This window comes from Crinia signifera, chromosome 7 (assembly GCF_055691185.1).
Source record: "Crinia signifera chromosome 7, ASM5569118v1, whole genome shotgun sequence".
Classification (NCBI taxonomy): Eukaryota; Metazoa; Chordata; class Amphibia; order Anura; family Myobatrachidae; genus Crinia; species Crinia signifera.
Window position 1 is genome coordinate 137,844,282 of NC_139223.1, and position 25,596 is coordinate 137,869,877.

The 25,596-nt window shown below is 42.5% G+C and overlaps 1 protein-coding gene across 4 annotated transcripts in view; it reads left to right on the forward strand.

The window, feature by feature from the left end:
- The window catches only part of LRP1B (LDL receptor related protein 1B), a 1,445,580-nt gene that overhangs the window by 1,019,782 nt on the left and 400,202 nt on the right, over positions 1–25,596 (forward strand). For all 4 annotated transcript variants that reach the window (XM_083153866.1, XM_083153869.1, XM_083153867.1 and 1 more), the window contains exons 34-35: positions 10,686–10,811; positions 12,110–12,241. In XM_083153866.1, the coding sequence (XP_083009992.1) occupies positions 10,686–10,811; positions 12,110–12,241 (258 nt within the window). The remainder of the gene's footprint in view (positions 1–10,685; positions 10,812–12,109; positions 12,242–25,596) is intronic.

The following is a 25,596-nucleotide window of genomic DNA, read 5'->3' on the forward strand; positions in this document are numbered from 1 at the left end:
GTCTTATTCCTAACAAATAGTGGCAAATATTTTTAAGCACAAGTCTAATTATCAGTACTTTATATAGAGCCAGCATATTCAATTGTGCTTTAAAATTGACATACAGCTGGAAAAGAATTGAGCAAGCAGAGATTATAATACTAAAAATCTACATTAACAAAATAAAATCCTTTCTACCTGCCTAAATTACTTCACCTTTAAACATGTCAAAGTCTGTGCATTATATCAGCTTCACCTATGAATTATATTTCAGCCGAAAGACACATTACCTTTCATTTTGTCATGTCCGATGTATTGGAGTCAGTGACAGGCGGATCACGGTCTCTCCTGCCAATTAGCTTTGCTCATGACTGTGGGAAGCCTGAGGATAAAATGATTGTTATTACAGTGTAATAGTAAGATAATTTACAGTACCGATGCTGCAGTCCTGAATCAATATCTAGTTGTGCTGCTGTGTTTTATTTAGGTGTTATGTATAAAAAGGTGCATGAAGGGCATATACTGTATTACTTCTAATAATGACAACCTGCAAAGACCACAGACAGATGGAAATGCAGACAAGTCCATATAATGACACAAATCAGTCTTGGCACCTGTGGCCTCCTCATCCTCTACTGTGACTTTTTATGAAGTGATATTCATCAGATGGGAAATAAGCTTTTTTTAATATAAATTTACAAAAATGTGGATATATGAAAATATTAACATTATATTACATGGTAGCACTTTATACATATACAATCATTTTTAACTTGGTGCTAACTAAATAAAACAAAACAGTCTAAAATGTTTACATCATTATATTTATATATTTTTGTTATTTAAAGTTTGGGATACTTTTTCGAATAGGTTGCAATAACATACAGTAGTAGCAACAGAACACTTTGGGTGACATCAGCTCCTAGAACTTATTTTTGGCAGTGAGTTACGGTCAGGGTAGTTAGGACACATAACTGTCCTGCTTAGTGGCGTAAGTTTGTCCCAGTTGCCTGGAGCCAAGATAAATGTTCGTGCCCCCCCCTCCCAATATATACACACCTCTGTCACTCAATTAATACAGACACAGGGTTGGATACAAAACTAAGCAACAGGGGCGGGAGGTTGATGACAGAGGGAGTGGTTATTTTTGCATGCTCCCGAAACAATGGGCGTGGACCACAACAAGTTCTTGACCTCTAAGGAATGATGAGGAGAAGCAGTGGTGGAAAGTGAAAAGGTGACAGGGGGTGGAGAAGGAAGGGAGGCAGTGATGAAGTGGGAAGTGAGATGTACAGAAAAAGGGGAGAGTGAGAAGAAAAGAGAGAGATGAGTGAGAGAGGGTGGAGAAGGGGTGGAGCATTGGACAGAAAAAAAGGGGGAGTGAGAGGTGAAAGTGAGTGTGAGTAGTGGGAAAGGGGGCTGAGCGAAAGAGGGGGTGAAAGAGGGGGATAAAAGAGAGAGAGAGATTGAGAGAAAGGAGAGAGAGGGGGGTGAGAGAGCAGGAGAGTGAGTGTGTGAGAGGGGGATAAGAAAGAGGGGTGATAGAGGGATGAGAAAGAGATATTGGGGTAGATGTATGAAGCAGTGATAAGGTAGGAGAAGTAATAAAGCGCCTGGAACTTTATCACCGGCCAATCAGCTCCTAACTGTTCAGTTACAGGCTGGGTTTAGACAGTTAGGAACTGATTGGCCAGTGATAAAGTACCAGGCACAATGGCCCTTATTCAGATTCGAGCGGTACGGCCCGCGTGCGGCCGTACCGCCGATGTTTTTACTCTGCACATGCGCAGAGGTCAATCTGCGCATGTGCAGCCCCCTTCGCCGCAGACGTATTTCGTCCGCCGCAAAGGGGGCGTATAGGGGCGTGAGAGGCTTCATGCCCTCATTTCCCTATGTGTACGCCCCGCGTTTCATGGGCGTTCCCATGCAAACGCGGGGCGTATGCATGGTAATGAGGGCATGACGCAACTCATGGGGGCGGAAAGCTGACGTCGCCGGATGTCAGCTTTCAGCCCCCATACAAGCTACCACACGGACGATTGTCCGTGTGGTCTCAGCTTGCGGGAGCTGCCGGGGCGTGCGGACCTGCCTTCGATGGTCGACGACCATCGAATGCAGGGGGCAGCTCCCACCATGGTGGAGGCGTACGCCTCCACCATTTTTATGCGGATCGCCAGCCGTCCGTGTACGGACGGCCATGGCGATCCGTAGGGTGGGCGGGGATTGGTTTGTGCGGCCGGAGCCCCGTGTGCGGCTCTGGCCGCACCAACCAGAATAAGGGCCAATATCACTTCTCCTCCCTTATCACTGCTTCATACATATACCCCTCTGAGAGAAGTGAGAGAGAGAGAGAGGGGGGGGGGAGAGTGAAAAAGGTAGAGAAGAGAGATGGGGGGAGAGAAAGGGAGTGAAAAATAGGGAGAGGGGTGGGAGAGAAGGGTGAGAGTAAGTGAGGGGGGAGTGAGTGTGAGCGAGGGGGAGGTTGAGGGGAGAGTGAGTGTGAGAAAGAGGGAGAGAATAAAGAAAGGGATAGGAGTGAGTGTGAAAAAAGGGAAAGAGTGAGAGGGGGGTAGAGAGATGGGGGAGAGTGAGTATGTGCGAAAGAGGGAGACAAGAGAGAGAGAGAGAGCATTGGTACAAGTGTACAGGGAGCAGCATACAGATCCACATTACCTTTTCTGTGTCACTGGATCCCTGTAAAAATGGAAGTGCTCATGAGGGGGAGGGGGAAAGGAGGAGGTGCCCAATGTCCCACAGAGGTATTGCAGCTCCCAGTATGTGTCCTGGCTCCCTCCATGAGGTGGCATGCGGGTAGGCTCCTGCGAGAAGTGGAATGCGGGTCGGCTATTTAAAATGTAAATAAGAAAAAAATCACATCAACAACATGTGACCTGGTGAATCCCGAATTCTGCCACTTTTCCAAAGCAAACACACGCCTTTTTCACTCAAACATGCACATACATGCACCTCACACTTAACACACACACACACCTCTCTCTGTGGTAGATTTATTAAGCTCGGTGAAGTGATAAAGTGTATGGTTTTCATCACTGGCCAATCAGCTCCTACCTGTCATTTTTCAAACCAAGCATGTAACTTCACAGTTAGGAGCTGATTCGCCGGTGATAAAAACCATATCACTTCACCGAGCTTAATAAATCTGCCTCTCTGTCACCTAAAAACATCCACACACCTGTTTCACTGAAAACACACATGCAGCACACCTACATAGAAACATAGAGTATGACGGCACATAAGAACCACTTGGCCCATCTAGTCTGCACTTAACACACACTTCTGTCACTAAAAAAACACATAATTTGCTTATAAACATCCATATACACAGACTGCTTACTTATTCAAAATGCTTATTTACAGCTCACATTATGGCCCTTATTCAGATCTGATCGCTGTACAAATTTGTTTGGAAAATGGGCAAAACCATGTGCACTGCAGGTGGGTCAGATGTAACATGAGCAGAGAGAGTTAAATTTGGGTAGGGTGTGTTAAAACTGAAATCTAAATTGCAGTGTAGAAATAATGCAGCCAGTATTTACCCTGTACAGAAACAAAATAACTCACACAAATCTAACTCTCTGCACATGTTACATCTGCCCCACCTGCAGTGCACATGGTTTTGCCCATTTTCCAAACAAATTTGTACTGTGATCAGATCTGAATAAAGGCCTATGTGCATACATTTACAAATTAATTTGGGCTGCAGATAAAGAAAAAATAACCCATACACATATCCCTACAACAAAATCACACAGCTATACACATGCATACAGTATATACAGTCACACATACAGTATATACACATACTGTCATACACATGCATACCTACACTTAAGCACACACCTAATCATCCATGCACACATTCATACAGTATAATAATTACACACACACACACAGATAAATACATACAGTATATAATAGTTACACACACCAATAAATATATACATTATATAATAGTTACACACACACAAATACATACTGTATATAATAGTTACACACACACAGTCACAGTCACCATGCCGCTGGTATCTGGATAGCCCTGGCACTGACTGTGTGTACAGTCCAGTGCCGCACAGCACTGCCCCTCTTTCGGACTGCAAAAACTGAAAGTAAACTTAAGCTCCCAGCAGCCCTGGGCTTCCTGCAGCAAGGGCTGCTAGGAACTGTAGTTTATTTTCATTTACTTTACTGTTGAAGTGCACCCGGCTTCTCTGTGCCTCCCCTGATGGCTAGCGCCCGGCGGCTAATGTCTCCGGGAGTTACGCCACTGGTCCTGCTCAACTATACTTCAGAATTTTGACTATAAAAATCATATGTTTCCAAATCATATACTGTATGTGTGTGTGTGTGTGTGTGTGTAAATCTGGCATTGATACTAGCCAAACTTGCCTATGTTCCTAGAGTGGCAGGGAGACACCTTACTCACTTCCAGCCCCCTGAAAAAGTAGGCGAGGCTCCCACATCCCCCCCCCGCATTCACTTTCACACCCCCATACCACTGCTCAGATGGAAGAAGTGGGGTAGGCAGTGACATGGTTCACACTAAATACCATCATTGTAGCCCCACCACACATTAAAATTTTGGATGAGCGCATTCAGAGCCTAGAGATCCAAACGCACCCAAACTTAATTGATCCGAGGCGTTTCCAAGGGGCTCGCTTCCGTTCCACGAATAATCCGAGTCGAAAACGAGGCCGGACATCATCTTCCTACAGTTGGATTCTTGCAAGACCCATACTCTATAAAACTCCAGGAGATCGGCGCCCTCTTCAGTCCACATGTGAAATTCAAACAGCACGGATGTGTCAGTGTTGTCTGCAGAGAGGGGAAAGCTATGGGCAGGGCCGTTTCTAGACAATTTAGCTCCCAGGGCAAAGAAATAAAAATGCGCCCCCCCCCCCCCCCTCCACAAAAAAAATACATAACATGACATAGAAGAAATTGTGCACGCTGAAATAGTGGGCGTGGTTTATTTTAAAAGGGGTATGGTTTAATATAAGGGGCGTGGTCTAGCAGGAAAACAATTACCTTACATCTCACTTTTGCAACACAGTGACATAAATATATAAAGGCCCACACAGTTACCTAGTACGCCTCACAGATCAAGGCCAAACAATGACAGGCTGCTTAAATCATTATACACTTTTTATCCGTGATGCCAATTACACATTACGCCGCACACTGTGATGACAATTACACATTACGCAGCACACTGTGATGACAATTACATATCACGCCGCACACCATGATGGCAATTACACAATACTCCCCACAACGTAATGCCTATTACACATTATGCCCCACGCGCCGCTGCCGCACAACTGATGCCGTTTACTAATATGCCCCCACAGTGCCAGATATGCCCCCACAGTGCCACACATATATGCCCCCACAGTGCCACACATATATTCCCCCACAGTGCCACACATATATGCCCCCACAGTGCCAAATATGCCCCCACAGTGCCACAGATATGCCCCCACAGTGCCAGATATGCCCCACAGTGCCACACATATATGCCCCCACAGTGCCACACATATATTCCCCCACAGTGTCACACATATATGCCCCCACAGTGCCAAATATGCCCCCACAGTGCCACAGATATGCCCCCACAGTGCCACAGATATGCCCCCACAGTGCCAGATATGCCCCCACAGTGCCACACATATGCCCCCACAGTGCCACACATATGCCCCTACAGTGCCACACATATGCCCCCAGTGCCACACATATGCCCCCACAGTGCCACACATATGCCCCCACAGTGCCACACATATGCCCCCACAGTGCCAAATATGCCCCCACAGTGCCACAAATATGCCCCCACAGTGCCACATATATGTCCACACAGTGCCACACATATGCCCCCCTCAATGCCAGACCTTTATGCCCCCACAGTGCCAGAATATAATATCCCAGCAGCAGCACAACTCACCGTTGCTGCTGCTGGGGAGAGCAGAGTCCGAATCTCCGAGTCGCCCTCCAGTCCCCCGCCGCCGCTGCTTCCCAGGGGAGGGGAGTGCATAGCGCATCTCTCCTTCCCCTTCACTATGTCCCAGACTGTGACTGGGCTGTCAGCCAATCATACCTGGCGGGCTGGCTCCTGATTGGCTGTCGGCCCGCAAGCTCTGATTGGCTAACAGCCCAGTGACACGGCGAGGGGAAGGAGAGACGCAATATGCGCTCCTCTCCCCTCCAAACTGAATCATCTGTGGCTGGGGCGGCGGACGGGAGAGGCGGAGGAAGGGGGCAGCGGCGTGGGGGGAGCTCCCGGGTGCCCCGGCTGTTCAACAGAGGCGGACAAGCCGTGCGGCACCCCGGGCAGCTGCACGGCTTGTCCGCCTCTAGAAACGGCCCTGGCTATGGCGGCTGCAGGCAGAAAATCTAACTAATGGGGTACAAACTAATGGGGGACCTAACAGACTGCCTAATGTAATGGGGGCCACATAAGGGGGACAACTGTACTGACAGGGGAACTAAAGGGTACATCTACTAAGGAGGAACTACTGAGCGGGAAACTAGTAAAGGCCAGGGTACAACTACTAAGGGGGAATTACTGGTGGGGGAACTGTGTACAACTACTAAGGGGGAACTACAGTACTGTGCGGGAAACTATACAGTACTAAGGGGGAACTACCGAAGGTACAACTACTAAGGGGGCATTACTAAGGCTACTATTGGGGGGCACTACTCAGAGGGGCAGTTAAATGGCACTGCTGTGGGGGACAACTAAGGGGCTCTCTGAAAAGAAAATATTCTACCGCAAGGGGTGTTAAGTGTGCCATATCAGTCCAAATTTGCTGCCCAGTATCCTGTATTAGTCCGGCTGTGCTGCCCAGTGTCCCGTATCAGTCCAGGGGAGCTGCCCCCTTTTTTAAGTACGCTATGCGTCGCTATAATACATCTGCCCCACTGTGAGTTGTGAGGTGTTCAAGGTGTTCAGAATAGACTGTAAATGAGTGGAAATGAATGCTAGTGAGGTTAATCATAGTGTAGGATCCAAAAACAAAATGATAAATTCTGTGATTTTAGCAGTTTTTATTTAGAAAAAAAATCCAGATCCAAAACACAAACACGAAACACGGAAGGGTGGTGTTTTGGAACAGATCATGGCAAGTATGATACAAGCCAGTGCCTCAGCCATTGACCTCATGGCACCTCACTGTTTTTGGCCATGCAATACTTTGTCAGGTGCTTAACTACAGCAAACTGCAATTTTGTTTCCTTTCTTTTATCACAAAACGTTGCTGCATTCACTCATTCTGCCCACTGTCAGAAATGAGATAGCGTCATGATGAATCTGTTTACTACATGTTCCATGCAAATCTCAGGGGTCTTTCTGGAAATGATATCTAGTCAGAATAATACATGTGTGCTTACTATATAGCTGCATTTAGAAAAGAGGTACTGTACTCGATGTGCTGTTTTCCAGCCTTGTAGAACTACAAGTCTCATAAATTATGCATCATATGACTCTCCAGCTGTAGTGGAATTAGACGTCTCAGTATGCTAGAACTAGTAGATTGACAACAGCTGTTGAGCCACAGGTTACCAACGTGTGATTTAGTGCATGTCAGCAAGCTTTTCCTGTTGCTAGCAGAGCATGCTGGGAATTGTAGTTCTAAAGCAACCACAGAGCCACATGATTCCTAAGTTGACTGTGTGCATGCTTTGCAAAAAAGAACTTGACCACTGATAAATCTGATAAATGGCAACTATGGTCTATTTAAAACTAAAAGAATTTTCAGGACTCATTTTCTAATTAACTTCCATTGATACAAACTGGAACCTTATAATAATAAAAAAACAATACATCAGTACACATATAGCAATAATATTCACATAAGGTACCGGCCGATACCACTAGAAAAAAAATAGTTAAAAAGTTTTTAGTGCACCATAATTTGTTTAAAATTAGTATCAACTTAAAACAAATTTATTTAGGTTATCCAAATATTAGAACGATGACTAATATGAATATAGCCAATCCGTTAGTTGGATTAGTAAATAAAGTCCAGCAAACGAAGTGTTTAAGCAAAGTCAGTAATGGAGCATGCTGATAATTATCAGATCCTCAATAGCTGATTTAATAGCATACTGGTCTAGGGAGAGATGGTACAACCACATAGGGGATCTCCAAACCTGATTTCCAGTTTGCTGTATTTCCGCCCAAAACTCCAATTAGAGGTACGGAGTGAAGTCCAAAGTAGGACAAATTCACCTGGCACTCAAAGGGTTAAAAAGTCCTGTATTCATATAAAAATATTTAGGGCATTTTACGATCACTTAAGCCCTATCTTAAGGCTACCCTCTCAGGTTAGTGAGCTGCAATCTTCAATGTGAGCTCTGGGTCTCATACCCCTGGAAAGTAACAACTCTGTCAACAAATCTGGTAAATATTCCCATATAAGGTATCATTAGTTAGCACAACAATCCAAAGATGATGATGATGACATTAATAGCAGACGAGGGGGACATGCTTTTATGATAAAGTAGGGGGGATTTATCAAGCCATGGAGAAGTTGACCAAAGCAGCTACTCAACTTCTGCCATTTTATAGCCTATGCTAAATAAATGACAAAGCTTGATACGTCTTCCCCAGTATCTGATACATTATCATTACATTTAACCAGATAGAACAAAAACATATATTATTTAGAAAAAGGTCAAACAAGGATGAAATACTTAAAACAGGCTATTCTGCGAATTGAATATTCAGAATGAATGACAAATGACTACTTAGAAGTTCCTAGTACAATGTTAGGCAAATTTAAATTGAATGAAATTGCTGTTTCTACCTCAAGAATATATTGGCAAAACCATCAATATAAAAGACAACCCCATTAACAGTATCACTGCGGGTACCTTAAAAGCTCCATTAGTATGAAAAATGTGCAGTTTAGTGGTGTTTAAGGTGCTTACATCGCTACCTCTCCTGGATTCCTATGTACAATTATCCAATTCATTAGTCAATGTGACACTGATCGCAAGAGGATTGGGAGACGATTCGTTAGTCAAGGAGACTCTAGTTATATGTACTGCACAGAGAGGCTTATCCGTACAGCTGTGGACAGTGATAAACACCAAAGAAACCACTGCTAAACCTTAAATAATAAGTAAGATATAAGCACAGCACAGGCATCTGCAAATGGTGGAGTGTAAGTGCTACTTGGGTTAGGGATTTATGAAGTGTTATTGGAGCTGCCTGATGCAAACACATCAGTCATAATCATACCGCAATAATAATAAAGAAAAAGACCAAATTGTTGCGATAGTTGACTTCTGGAACTTGAAAAATGTTGTTTTAAGGGATGCAAAAATGAGGATTCATGCATTTGGCAGGAGGCATTGATACTGCATAAAAAGTAACCTGTGCATTACATGTGCAATGTTTTAGGCATTTTCATTGGCAAATTTTCCAGATGTTCTAGAGCAAGATACACTAAGCTTCAAAAGTGATAAAATGGAGAGCGATAAACAGCCAGCAAATCAGCTCCTACCTTCCATGTCACAGACTGTGTTTGAAACATTTCAGACAGGAGCTGATTGGCTGGCTGTTTATCACTCTCCATTTTATCACTTTTGAAGCTTAGAGAATCTGGCCCCTAATCCCTTCACTGAAATATATTTTTTCTACTGTGCAAGCATCTGAATTGAATCGTGCATGCTCCATGATTGTTCCTGTATGGAATCACAGTCATATGCACACACGGAAAACTGTATTGAGAATGTAGTGTTCATTTCAGGACAGGGACATCTTAACATATAGGCACACTGGTCTGCTGTCCAGGGGCCCACAATTGTCGGGGCTTTTGAGCAGGAATTGGCTGGTGCCATTGTTGTTTATATTGGAAGGCAGGTAGAGAACGCTGTCCAGCATGCAGCATTCTCTAACTGCCTCTCAGCCTGCAGCCAGACAGTGAATGTCTGTCTGCATGCTTATTGGTAGATGGCTGGAGCTTTCCACCAATAAAAGTGCTGACACCCATTCATTGTATTAAAGCAGGCTGACACCCATTCATTGTATTAAAGCATGTGGATAGACAGAGCAGAACCTCAGGAGCAGAATGTCATGATTTTTTAATGTATTCCCATGAATGGGTGGTAGCCTGGTGAATTGGTTTGTCCAGGGCCTACAATGCTGTTAAGATGGCCCTGTCAGTGAGTGGTCTTATGAGTGTTTTATTGAAGTGTTGCGGGCAGTTCTGTGAAAGTGGCTGCATACATAGATGCTCAACCACTCTCATGGGAGTTTATACATGGATGGAGAAACTGTATGGGCTGATGTAATTTTTAATGGTGCACCCAATGGTGGATCTAATGATGCAACAATTGGCATTACAGCATGTACAGATGCTGAAACCAAAATAACTCAACCAAATGTAACTCTCTCTGCACATGTTACATCAGCCCCACCTGCAGTGCACATGGTTTTGTCCATTAAAGGAGTTTGTTTTTGCAAACCAACCAGAATCACCCCCATGTGTAATACATACACAATTCAGAATATGTTTTTGTTTTTGTTAAATATTTGCGGTTTTCTTTTAATATTTTAATTGTACAAAAAGTATGTTCCATTAAATTATATTTTTTGGAATTACAATTGAGTTCTAATTTATTCTCCAAATGCATTCTAAATGTACAATTGTGATTTGATATTCTGTTCTTTGCTGTCCATTCTGTAGGTAGCAATCCCTGCCAGGTCAACAATGGTGGATGTTCCCAACTGTGTTTACCAACCTCTGAAACAACTCGAACATGTATGTGTACAGTTGGCTACAACCTTCGAAAGAATCGCATGTCTTGTCAAGGTACGGTATGCAGAGTGACACTGTAGGTATTTTTCATTCTAGGATAGAGCATTGTAATGTAGCTGCTATATCTTAGTTGGTATTTGCAGTTGGAACATATGGTACAAGTTTTATGGTGAAAGTGGGCAACAATAAACCACACTTTTAATTGTACAATGATTTCTAGAACAAAGGGACATTCTTGCTTTTACAGGATTGAGTAACATGGTTCAGTTCTATGTTTTCGTGCCACAAGGGATCGAAAAGTGATTTTATTTTTTAACCAGGAAACCCATGAACATTGGGTCTGATTTACACCTATACGTGGATCTCCGAAAATCGTTATTTAGCAATTTCTAGAGGTCTGCGCACACACAGGTGCACGAGCGCTTAAGCTGCAGTCTTGCTGTGACTGCAATTTAAGTAACAATGGGGTGAGACGACTATGCAACGGGTGACCACTGCGGTGGTGGCAACTCAGTGTTTTGTGGGAGCTGTTCAGACAATGCAGGTCTGGGTGGACCGCTCAGGGGGAGGGTCGCAGTGGCTGCATGATGTCACACACAGCAGTCACAACCCAAAATGTGGTCAGTCTGTGCCTGGCTGCGCAGCCAGCGGCCACTGATACTGTGCAAAAACTTTGCTGTGTAGTGAAGCACTTCAGTGATGTAACCGCAAAAACATTGTGGGGCAGGAATCCTTGCTAAACTATCTCTCTCAGGCAATTTTGTGGCCTTTAACATTATTATAAATATTTGTGAATACTTAATCGAGTATGAATCACAATCATCCTTTAAACTATGTATTACTCTTATAGGATACGGTCATTAGGTCTACAAGCATTAGGTCAACACCACTAGGTCGACATGAGTGAATGTCGACTTGACTGAAGGTCGACAGTCATTAGGTCGACACAAACATTGGGTCGACATTGGGTTTTAGTTTTTTTGGGAGCCGACGTGGTATTTCATGCCCTACCATCCATTAAGGCATGGTGGAAGCATAAAATAGCATGCTGAGCACAGCGAGGGGACGCAGTGCTACATTTCAGTGTGCATGTCGACATTCGGGACAAAAAAGTGGAAAACCCCCATGTCGACCTTTTGACTGTCGACCTAATGCCTGTGTTGACCTAATGACCCTGTCGACCTAACCCATGTCGGCCTTCAGTCATGTCGATCTTCATGCATGTCGACCTAGTGGTGTCGAACTCATGCTTGTTGACCTAGTTCATGATAGTTTTTATGATGTTGTGTTAGAATTAGGCAAATGCATAGACCTATCGGTACTATCTGTATATTTGTGTTTTCACTCTGCAGGTATAGAGTCCTTTCTCATGTACTCTGTGCATGAAGGAGTTAGAGGAATTCCGCTTGACCCAAGTGACAGAATGGATGCACTCATGCCAATATCTGGAACATCCTTTGCAGTGGGCATAGACTTCCATGCAGGTAGGTTATTTATACATCTTATTTAGGCATTAATAATGCAAATAAATCAGTACTTCAAAAAAATGCAGCTAATTCTGAATCAACTCAACCGTATACAATGGGTGTTGCCGGAAATTTCACATTACAAATCCTAACATTGGATTTTAATGGCAAATTCTTCTTTGGTTGTCCAAGTGTCACCTGCCGTTGATTGTTTATATACTGTATATTGCTGTTCTGGCATTATTTATTAATCTGTGACAGATATTATATTGTAAGCAGACAGTGATTGACACTCATGCAGATCAGTATCCCAATTGTGGATAACAATGATAACTGTTTAGTGTTGTTTATATTGTATAGGAACCATATGTACAAAGACCATTCAAACTTGTACACTGTTTACACAATGGTGATAGGAAATCCATGTGAATTTGTCATATTTATTTATTATCAGTTTCTTATATAGCGCAGCATATTCCGTTACGCTTTACAATAGGAGACAATGATACAACAAAATGGGTATTTACAGACAGTCAAAGGTATGCGAGCCCAGCTCCCAAGCTTACAATCTATAGGGAAATACAGTAGGCATTAGTTCAACCAGAATGCAAAGGTTCCTGGTGTGCTGTATGATAGGGTGATCCAGCAGTTTGGCCATGGGTCAGGAGGATGGAAAATGTGAAAAAGAAAGAGAGTAGATATGTGTGGACTGTAGTGGGTATGTGATTAGATAGGAATGGTATATGAAGGTTAAGTGGCTGGTTCAGAAATTTGCCTGAAGTGGTGAGGGACCACTTGTAGGTTTGGAGACTGGAGGAGAGTCTTATTGTGCATGGGAGAGCATTCCACAGAGAAGAAAGTCCTGCAATTGAGAATGTGAGCGAGTAATGAGTGTGGATGAGAGACGTGGATCTTGTGAGGAGCGAACAGGTCGGGTTGGAAGATATTTTGAGAGATTTTGAGATAGCATTTCCTTCAGGTAGGTAGGTAATTTGCATGGGATATTTAAAATATTAGAATGGAGCTGATATGAATCTAAGAGGTGTATTCAATGTCTGTTGAGCTTGTTATTTTTGTCGAGCTTGTTGTTTTCTCAACGAGAGGTTGGTTTTTTAAGAGGTCGCCTATTCATTGTCTAGTTATCTCGACTTGTCAAGCAGGTTTTCGGTTTCCTCGACTGTCGAGTTGAACATTTCTCGACTTGTCGAGTTATTTTGGGTTAAACCCGTCGAGATAATTCATGCATCCTATTCAATGTCAAAGAGTACACCTGACCTCGACTGTTTGAAATCACTCTTCCCTCAAAATTAACTCAACAATTATTTCTGTCGTGACAAGGGAGTTTCTCTGGTTGCATGTCCAAAAATTGTGTTAAATGTATATGCAGGATTCCCTAATGTTTGTAGTGCTTATCTTGACTTCTGTATTTGTGATATTTTGCTAAATACCTGTATTCCTCTTTTGTTTCATTTTCCATTTGCTGCATGTTTATATTGTATGCTTTATTCCATTATTCCATTGTCAGTATCAGTTTTCAGCTTGCATTATTATGCATTTGTTTAAATTATTCCATTTGCCATATAAGAATGTTTCACTTTTTTCTGCTCACCTTTCATGCTCATTGTGCTGGATTTTGCCTATTGAAAGTCTTCTGTATACATGTCTGTTTGTGTCTACTTCTGGTTTGACCAAAGACCTAGGTTTAGGTCCCTTGTATCCCTGCTGGGGCAGATTTACCCAGGATTCAATGTTTGTTGTTTACTTTTGTTTACTTCTCCCACAATGCACTCGGTTTACCTCAGAGCTCTCACTGTACTGAGACTTCAGGGAGATACCAGCATTGTGCAGTCTGCTGATTTGGAAATGGATTTTTTAGGAGAATTTGCGTTTTTAACAAATATCTACTTTCATATCATTGACTACAAAAATGGAGCCTATCTCTGACACAATTCCCACTTTCCTCTCTGGGGAGAACTCGACTTGTCGAGTAGGGTATAACTCGACTTTTCAGTCAAGCAAAATGATAAAAATAAATGCAACTGCTTGACAATTCTGTTACTGGTGGGATTTAAATTAAAGGGTAAACAGGTGAGAACTCGACTTGTCGAGCTAAATTTTCATGTTGAGCAAAACGAGAAAAACAAATGCTCGACAATTCGGACTGTTACTGGTGGGATTGAATACCCCCAAAGAGTAACAACTATTTTAGTGACATATACCACTGTATCCCAAAATTCTTTGAATTACGGCACCTTAGAGTACCAGCATTTTTTTTTCATGCTACCCTAACCCAAAAGTTTTTCTTAAAGAGAATCCAGCAAAAAGGATAAAATTAAGTAAATTGTGCTTCTACAGATGGGGCCAGACTCATCTTAGCTGGCGAATCGCCAGAACGTCACCACTGGTGATCCGCCAGTAGCCCGGCTCGCCATCTGACTGAGACGCACGTGCGTCTCAGTGTCCGTGCGCCGGGGCAACGGGACCCTGTCCGTCTCCTCTTCAGGGAGACGGACAGGGGTAGGGGGGGTGCGGGGAGGTGGTGGGGACCCCGGGTAACTGCCGACAAGCCGGCGAGGACCTGGGGGAAGCCGTCGGAAGGGGACGCGCGCGCATCCCCTTTCGCAAATACAGATGGCGGGTGGCAGGGGATGGCGTCGCCATCGCCATCCCCTGCAAAGAAAAGCCCGGCTCCATCTGTATGTCATCCTTAGTTATGTGGCGGTGGTCAGAGTTTGCTATTCTGTTTGCCCATATATTTTATGATTGGAAGCCACCAGTACTTATTCAGATCTGATCGCAGTACAAATTTGTTCTCAAAATGGACAAAACCATGTGCACTGCAGGTGGGGCAGATGTAATGTGCAGAGAGAGTTAGATTTGTGTGAGTTATTTTGTTTCTGTGCAGGAAAAATACTGGCTGCATTATTCTTACACTGCAATTTAGATTTCAGTTTAAACATGCCCCACCCAAATCTAACTCTCTCTGCACATGTTAAATCTGCCCTACCTGCAGTGCACATGGTTTTGCCCAATTTGGGAACAAATTTGTACTGCAATCAGATCTGAATAAGGGCCTATATTGGTTCCACATAGGGAGAAGAAACTTTACTGAGACTTTAAAATCCCTTACCATTGTAGATTGGTTTTCTAGGTAAATTATGTGTCCAAAAATACATATTTAAGAATGCCCAAACCCCTTCCCCTCAGGCTGACGGACAAGGTGTCATGCAGAGTGTGTAATAGCTTTCCTAGATGCCAGAATTGATTTACTGAAATATTTTTATTAAAGTAGCAGATGGATGAGCTTTGATAATGGCCGCAGGAGTAATAAGTGTTTGGTAGGACCGGATTGAAACACTTCTCAGATTTTTGGGCTGAACTTTATTCCATCAACTCTTTTTCAACTTTTAAGAAGTTATTCATATTGTGTCAGATTATTGGATTCTTCGAAGAGGAAGAAATGTTCTTATTTTGTACTTTTAGCTTTGCTATTTTTACCATATGGATAACATTAAACACTGAAACCTCAAGTAACTACAGTTATTGATAAAATAATCAATAATGACCACACACACGCAGTTTGGACTGCCAGATGGAGAATCAATCCTTTGTTCTCTCAATATTTCTTGCTGTCAGAGGCTTTAACAGCCTCAACAACAACAGATTTCTATAAGAGTTCCACTTCTCATTAACCCTTTATGACCCCTTGGGCATTTAAACAGACATTATTAAAAAATGCATTGAATAGACTGTACTGTGGGGTTGCCATTGAAATGTTTTATTGTAAAAGCTATAGTACAATGCTGGGATGCGTTTACCATCTGGGAGGTGGGGATCCTGAACACTGGCATGGGACCAGCCCTTGAATCCTAACATCAGTGAGGATGCCGGCGATGGAGACCCAACTGCCAGAAATTAATATGCAGGGACAGGTTATGGTCAGGCTAGGGAAGGGTGGGTTGGGTTTAGGCACTGAGGGTGGGGGACGACGACGACTTAGGTTTAGATTGTGGGGGGGTCAAGATTTTGCCATGTAATTGATTGCTGCTTTAAAAAAGATGAGAGAACTCTCCCAAAATCTCTCACTTTCTGATTCTCACACCCTATTACATTTGGCCCAGGATGTGCTTTGGCAGGCCTTAATGAACATTCTTATAGAACTTTTTTGGCTTGCACCCACTTTGAGGAATGCTCTCTGTTGTGAAGCAAGACATTGATCTATTCTCCAAACCTCCAACTGCTTCCTCAAAATTTACCTATCTGCGGGCAGCTAACCAAATTCCCAAACCATCCACAAAATCTAGGCTTCTTCCAAATTAAATCCTCTCTACACAGTTCACACACAACTTGCACATAATCAGAAAACCCTGACACAGCACTGCGCTATGACTTAATCACAGAGCCCAACATGCAATGGTTAATAATCTGGCTGAACCAATATTTACTAATTTGCACTATGTGGCACTTAATTATTTTTAATTAATCTCCCCTTATCCTATAGACTGTAAAAGGCACCCTCTTACCACTCTGTTAATGCAATATAATGTAATATTTCTGTTGTGCTCACAGTTCTAAACATATGTTAATAAATAGTTGCATTTTTAAGCCACTTGCCGCTTTGGGGCAGATTCTCTGTATACTTAACCTGCAATCAATGGGTTAAAGTGCATTAGCCATGAGCTTACCACACAGGGAAATTGGCTTGTAACTGAAGGCACTAGGCATCAAACCTAGAGCTACAGCCTTGCAGAAAGCACTGTGGCTAACTGAGTTTACCCTTAACCTCCAGGAGAAGGCAGATTGAGCAGTTATTCTAGTGATATAAAACAGGAAGGTTGGGTCAGATATATCGATGGGCCATAACATTTATAAAATAACGGGTCCTGCATAACGAAAAGAAGCGGGCACCCATTATAAATGAATGTATTAACCTCTCCCCCCCCCCCCCCCGAGAGCCATTATGCCCAGCGTTAATGGCTCTCCCCAGGCAGTTCTGCACATCTGCATTTAAAAAAAAAAAAAACTTCTCTACCCCCGGCTGGCTTTATGGGCATGCGCGAGATCTTGCTTTTTTCGCAAGATCTCGTGTGCAGCCCGGAGCCAGCAGCAGGGCTAGCATTGTCTCTGTAGTGGGGTTAGGACAACGCTATCCCTGAGCTGGCAAAGCGGCTGGGGCAATTTAACGCCTAGGCGGCTGTTATCACATTGCCCCGGCCGCTAATTACTGGGGAGGGGGATTGCATGGGACAGCACCACCAAGTGTTACTCGGCGGGCTGTGCCTAGCGCACGTTAGGTGCACGATTAGTAAATTTAAACAAATGTAATTCCCCCAAGTTAACTAGCATAAAATGCAGATAAAACACTTAACGCAAGTGATACATCTGCCCCATTGTGTCTGTAACTGAAGCTTTGGGGAGGAAATGAAAAATGTGATTATATACCTTTTGTTTACACAGAAAGAAAATAATAGTGTTTTCAATTTAAAGACACAACTTATTTTTTTAGTTGCGGACAGATTAATGTACAATGATAATATATAATTATATCTTGTCATTTCTATATATACACGTATAATGTACAGTCATATTTTGTGTATATTTTCTTTTTTTGACCAACGATGCACAAAATTCTTGTTCTGTTTTCACAGGAGAAGATTAATCTCTTCACCTCAATAATCATATTTTATTAAAAGGGCAAAAACATACTTTTGAACAGAATGTAAAATGATGTTGTTTTCCTATTCAGTTCCTGTATTATTTAATAATGTGTGAATAAATCTAATAATAATGGATACGGTGGAGGATTGTGATTCTTATTAGAAGAAAAACGTTTAGTTGTGAGCATAATATTGTTTGCCTTCTCTCATATATTAAATAAACTTAAATGCAGTGTGCAATCATTTTCTGTACAGCAGAGGTGGGGAACTTGTATCTTCCAACTATTCTGGAGTTACAATTCCAAGCACAACTTCAGTCAGAAGCTGATACTTGAAGTTCCACATGGCTGAAGAGCCACCGGTTTACTACATCTGCTCTACAGTAACGCAATAACACAAAAGGACACATGTGGCAGTAAGATCTGTGCAAATTACGGGAGCGCTGCTATGATAAGACAGCCAGCATTATTTACAAACTTGGAGAATAATAGGAGAAATCTAATTGTGCTAACAAAATGTGCTGTGGACCTTATCTGTGACCAGCAGACCCACTAGGGCACTAAGGAACACATCCTGTTAAATAGAAGCAGTGGGGGCTTCTGCTATAGGTCTGCAAGACTGTAGCCCCTCCAGTTAAAATCACAACACCAGAGACACAGACAGACAGCACCAGAGCTCCGGTGCTTCCCCCCGCGGCCACCCCCCCTCTTCCTACCTCCGGTGCGCTGGTGCTGTCTGTCTGTGTCTCTGACACGCTGGTAACCTCCTCTCACCAGGCTCCATGAAGCTGCAGGGCAGACACAGCAACAGCCCAACCCTAGGGATGGCCATTGACCATCGATGATTATAAATCATCGATGGTTCATGGCCAATGTCAAATAGTTTTGCCATCGTTGGGGGAGAACCAGATGGTTTCCCACCATCGATTTAAAGCTTAAACGAATAGTTTCATTTTTGCTTTTTCCCTACAGTGCCGGAACTGCATAGCTCCACCCCTGACACCCGTGGAGCCCCGTCCCTGCATTTTGATTGGCCCACAGGCCACTCAATCAGAGAAAATGGATGACCATCGATATGCAAAAACATTGATGCTCATCCATAGAATGGTTATATACTATCGATGGGCAGTTGCACTTTTGCCATCGATGGCAACCATCGATGGCAACGGCAACGATGGCCATCCCTACTCAACCCTGTGGGGAGGAGTTCAGCATGTAGTAGATTCCTATTGGAAGCTGCTACTGCGCATCATACACAGAGCTGGAAACTCCTCCAGCTGCCAGTACATGGAGTGATGACAGCAATAGCTTCCAACAGGAAGCCGGTCTGTGCAAATCACCTGAGCTACAGTGCTTCTATGGGCTGCTGTCTGTGCAGCCCAGAAGCAATCCTCTGCAGTGAGCATGCCCGGACTTCAGTGAGTCACTCAGTGGGATGCATGGGAAGGGTATGCATTGCACCAGAGAGGTGCATGAAAGTTTATTTTAATTTAATAATATTTGTTTGTAGATTTTTATTAAGAGTATAATTTTGTGTACTTTAATTAATATTAAAGTTATTAAAAGAGTGTATTTTGCTCTGTACCTGTGCTTGTGTGCATATGAGTACATAATTTATTTACAGTAAATGCACACAAACACTAGTACAGCACAGTATCGGCGCCACTGGTAGAAAGGAATTAGATCAAGAAATCTGCATCCCTTATGGGGAGGTACCGTTCCTCTTCTCCGTACGAGTCAGTCAGGGGTTAACCAGAAAGACAAGCTTCACATCAGCATGTGTCCTGGAGTCCTGTCCTATTCTCAGAGTATTCCGTCCAGAAATGTATGAGAAATCCGTTTTAGGGATGGAAGGGGTAGCGTCTGGTCCCATCCGGATACAGTCCCAAAAGGTGTCCCCTCTGTTGGCATTGCAGAGCTCCTTCTCCCACAGTCCTTGTGCACCTGGTTGACGCTTTACTGCACCAGCATCACAGCGCAGCAGGAAGACCCGAAGACAGGCACCCTAAGGTGACTGATTCCCACCATCGGCATCAAGCGACGCTGAACTACAGTACGTAGACACGCCGGGGGGCACGTCCAAAGGAGGCGGTCCACGCGCTGGAACCCCTGATTGAGAGGGGGATTTAAACCCCGACCAGAAGTCTGAATGGATACCTTGAAAAAGATCGCAGTTGCGATCGAAACGCGTTGGGGAACCGGGTGGCACAAGGACTGTGGGAGAAGGAGCTCTGCATTGCCAACAGAGGCGACACCTTTTGGGACTGTATCCGGACGGGACCAGAAGCTACCCCTTCCATCCCTAAAACGGATTTCTCATACATTTCTGAACGGAATACCCTGAGAATAGGACAGGACTCCAGGACACATGCTGATGTGAAGCCTGTCTTTTTGGTTAACCCCTGACTGACTCGTACAGAGAAGAGGAATGGTACCTCCCCATAAGGGATGCACATTTCTTGATCTAATTCCTCTTTCTACCAGTGGCACCGATAGTGGGTTTATCCCAATCTTTTCTTTCTTGGCACTATTGTAAAACAGGTGGGAGGGCACCTGGAGGGACCAAACCCCAATTGGCAGCCTTTTTGCGCACTGGGAGGGATCTATACACCTCCTATTCTACTAGTACAGCACAAATCAAACTAATAACCTGCAGATAATTAATGACCGTTTGCAACGAGCAGTACCCAGGAAATTGCAGCCCCCCTTAAGTCTAAAGGCAGGAGCCGCCACTGAATAGAAGGGTAGCCTACTTTATATGTTTATAATTTGAAGTGGTATTTATATGGCTCTACCCAATAATATTTTACTATTGATTGTCTATGTAACTGATTTGTGTCTATTTATTCTTTTAAACAGTTTTGTTTTTGATATGAGTTAGATTCTTTTAGCTATTGAATAGTTTAGACACTACTCATTATGCTTACTATTGTGCTAACTACTTGCAAAAATGCCCCACTTTATTACACAAGTAGATAAAAGTACTGTATACCCCCATACAGTATTTGGTCCAATAACTGTAGTTTGACTACAGCAAAGCAAACAGTCAACTTTTACTTTCAAGTTGGTATTCACCAATTGGTCATTTGACCAATTAAGCAATAAAGAAGTTGTGATATGTGTAATTTGTCATTTGCTCCATTACAGATGACAGCTAATTGATTTTGCCCCTACAGTATATGTTGTTTTCCCAAATAAATCTATTATTATTATTATTATTATTATTACCGTTATTAATAACACAACTTTCATGGATTGATATACAGGAACATTTAAAATTTGGGGTTGCTGGATTTTGGCAAATCAATTTTTAAACCTTTTTGTTACTGGCTCAAAATATTTTACAATCTGCTGCAATACCTACATTATTTGCTCAATTTAATAACAGTTTATCTTTTTAACAGAAATGCCACAACCAAATACATTTTTATTTTTAATTTTTTAATTTTGCTAACTGATCTTCCTGCTGTGAAACACTACAATTTAAAGTGCCATTTATCTTTCATTTGCCAAGACTGTTAGGATTTTTCCAACACAACATTTACATTTGAACAATATACTGTATTATTATCTCTAGGAGCAATTGTTACAGTGATTTGCTCTAAACAACAAATTAAAGAAACCAGTGTGATCGGATATTGTATTTCTTATTACAGACCACAATATTAAGATTCCTGGTTACCTGATAACAACAATGGAGATTTTTTAGAGCTTTATTGCACATTATAATTTCCAGAGTCATTATTTTCCCCTCAATATTGTTTTTTTTGTATTTTTTTATTATTGATTATGAAAGTTTCCGCTTCATTAGTTTTAGAAAGTTATGAAAGCTGTCTTTGGAATTTGTCTTTTCTGTCTTACAAGTTATTGTCTTCATGATAGCCGCTGAACGAGAGCATGTTAAAGCTCAAGGGGGCCCTGTGGGCCTCCCTACTATGAGCAGCAGCCCCCCTCTCCCACCCACCATGCAAAATGTTACATATTTTGTTTTCCAATGTGTTCAACCCATCTATTATCTTCTGTTAACTTCAGATCATATTTGATGCGGCCATAGGTGGGAAAAAGGGGTTGGTACCACAAATTGTGTCAATGCTTCCCCAGACAATCCACTCCTCTGGGAAAATGGGTAGATCTGAGAGCCTACTCTCTTGGGAGTCTAAGAATGCTCCTCGAAATTTGGGAGTCTACCAGTCATTTAGAGTGAGTAGGCAAGTATACTATGTATCCAGGGTTGCCATCAGGAATCATGGGGCCCAGTACAAGTGGATTACGCAGCCTGTTACAACCCCAACCCCAACAAAAAACATCCCAAGGAAAGGATGGTGCACTAATGTTGCATGGACAGATGAATGATTTATCAAATGACAATTGTAATTGCCTGCTTCCTTAGATTCAAATATGTAACATTGAACATCATACCTCCCAACTGTACCGCTTATCGCGGGAACGTCCCAATATTTTGGGACATTCCTGCATCCCTCCCACCACCGGCAGTGTCCCGCGGCCGGGGGGGCAGTTGAGAGTCCCCCCTGTAGTCCTATTCTTGTAGGCAGAGGGGCTGGCCAGCAGCTCACAGAGCTGCTGGGCATGCCCCCACCGCGGCGAAAAATGGGGGCGTGGCCTCGCAGCAGTGCCGCAAGTATAGACCACGCCCCATTTCAGACATACCACGCCCCAAAAAATTGGCGCGCACCCTGTCCCGCCACCGGGGTCCCAGATGTTGGGAGGTATGGAACATGGTTGTGCATTCCTTAATCCAAATAGATATAACCTGTGGCTCTTTAGTCTCAGCATGCTATACTAACCTCTGTTAGGAGAACAACAAGCTGTCTAACCATGAATTAGAGTGTTTTCATCCCAAGTTTAAAGTGCACCTATGTAATGAATATTCATGATAACACAACATATTAATTCATTGTGAGCCAGTGATTCTTTAGCAAAGAGACATGTTCTTACCAGACCTGCTGGCCCTCAACATGGGATTTTGATAATTACTGTAGATCCTGAAACAACAATTCATAATTCCGAGCACAGATTAATTTTATTCCGTTATTTACTCTTGTGTATGAGAATGCCAATGAATAAAAATATTTTTTTGCCAGTATTATGCATATATTTTGTTACACTTTGGAAACATTTTGTGTTCTCCTATGCCAAACAGGACTGAGTCTTTAATAAGCAGTCTCAGCTGTTGTATCAACATAAAACATTTATTTCATCGTAATTGTATACCTACATTAACAGCTGAACAGTAATGTGTTTCATTATATTCCAGGAAATATACGACTGTTAGTTTTAACCTGCCATAATTATACAACCAGATATTACAGCAGGTCATAGAACAAATAAATATACTCTGCTACTTTTTACAATACTTAAAAAAAAAATGTATCTAAGTAAGGAATGAATCTAGTAATGACATTAATTGCATCAAATTTCCAAATTTCCACATTTTGGTTTTGTATACATTGTCTTGATTTGTATTTTATGTAGAGATGTGCAGGTCCGGATTTACCTGGATCTCAAAACAGGATCTTATTGGCTATCCAGCTGTCACATGTTTTGGAGCAAAAACATGTGACAGCATATAGCCAATAAGATCCCGTTTTGAGATCTGGGTAAATCTGGACCTGCACATCTCTAATTTTATAGAGGATAATGTGTATTCTTCAAATATGTAAAGATATTAAGGGTGGTATTACATTTTTATATAGCGCCCAATCTCCCATCTAAAGTGATGGGACATTGTGGGGCAAGATTTGAATAATTAAATTTTTGGCGCATATAGCACTCATTATGGTCATGGTTAGCCACACATTTGTGCATTTCATCTCATCACCCCCCGGGGATAGCGAGCGGAAATGTTGGTGACAAAAATCTGAATATCATCTTCTAAGTCATCAGAGACTTCATAGGCTCAGTGCTATAATGTTACCTGGGGACCTTTAAAGCAGTATATACTATTTATGCAATGGTTGTAATGTAGCTGTAAGTTTTGTTCTTCGTAATGTGGTAAACGTTTTTGGTGTTCACATTCTGTATGCGCAGTGTGGGCATATGCCTCCTTATCTTCATATCTGATGATGCATACTGAATCTCCCACCGTAAGTTACACAATGAGGGGGTGTGGTCATGACACAGGGATTTCCACGTATGCTCCGTGGACCTCCCTGTGTCTCATTCCCTTACCTTTAAGCAATACTCACACCATGGCAGCATTTTAGCTTTTTGAAAAACAGCAGAAAAGTCAAGAATGTCCTAAGTATCAGGTGACAATTAGGTGGTATAGGTACACGTTTCAGAGTTGTTTATGTGGGTCTCAGTTATGAAATGCAAAGCAGAAGATCTGGAGCACAAAGTCTTATTTGGTTGTGGTATACACTTAGGTCACCTGCAAATCACATGGATGGGTTTGACGATCAGGACGGTTTATAAAGGAGGCAACATTTGCAGTGAACAATAAGATGAGGTAGGTGGCGGGAGGACCTAGCGAGGTACTGAATGTTCAAACTGGTGCATTAAGTTCCGTGATGCTACCCAAAAGAAGATTTCATTTTGAATAGAAAGGTTGAGGATTTAATAGTAAAATAAAATTGTTAGATGAAAAGGTTAGTATAAATGGGCATACACACAAGGCGATTTCAGCTCCTTTTCTAAGCGATCTGACTAGATCGCTTGGAAAAGGAGCACGGATTGCTCAGTAAGTATGCCCTGCAGTGATGGCGATGTGCAGTCTCACGTGATGCTATAGCCCGCAGGTTTCCCATAGGTTGCAGGGTTTTGCCTATTAAAAATAGGAAAAGCCCTAGTCAGCACGTTTGTTCAGCACATAGCATTGAGATGTGCATCATGGGCGCACTGTGATGTGTGCTGAACAATCGTGCTGAAGCACGTCACTCAGCAAAGGTGCCGGGTCGCCCAATGCATACAGCGCTTAACTTTCAACATTTCAGTGCTCTTTAATATGGAGCTTTCTTCAGGAACAACATACCTTGAAAATAACCCCACGCTAGTGAGTGATGTTGGCCAAGTTCATTTCAAATAACCCCTTGGGCCATCAAACGGAAACTTAGTCAACACTTAACACGGTGCCTTGTATCTACAATGAAAGGATGCTAAAAACTAAGACATAGACCTACTAGCACTGACAATACAATATTACAAAGCAAATACATTATTTAAGTAGAAGCATATGACTCAAAAAATGTCAAAGAATACATAAGCAATTGAGAAGCAAATTTATGAGAAGAATGCCTGTAACACATGCAACCATAAAATCCCTTTGTTTTGAACTGAATGAGGTCGTTTTTCTGATATATTAGATTTTTTTTTTCAATTGCCAGATATATTTGAAATCTATCTAAAATATCTTAAATTGCTTGTACTGTATGCTTTCATTCAATATCGTTCCAGGCTATATACAATTCAGATAGTGCTTAGATAAGTAAATGTGGTATTTGGTTGTAAACACTTCCCTTTGCTTTTGTTTTGTTTTCTTCTTAAATGTTTTCTTTTTTAATGCATACTTGGAGACATGTTGCTCCATTGATCCAGAATTCAGCAGACACGGAAATACATGTATTGATTACTTTAGGGATGAAATTATAAAATTGTAGAGGTCAGTCCTGTAAATTTACAGTCTAGTTAGCAATTGGATTTGGCACACTCTCATTCTCCAAATCATCCCAGGACATTCACAGATAAAGTCATTGTTTAC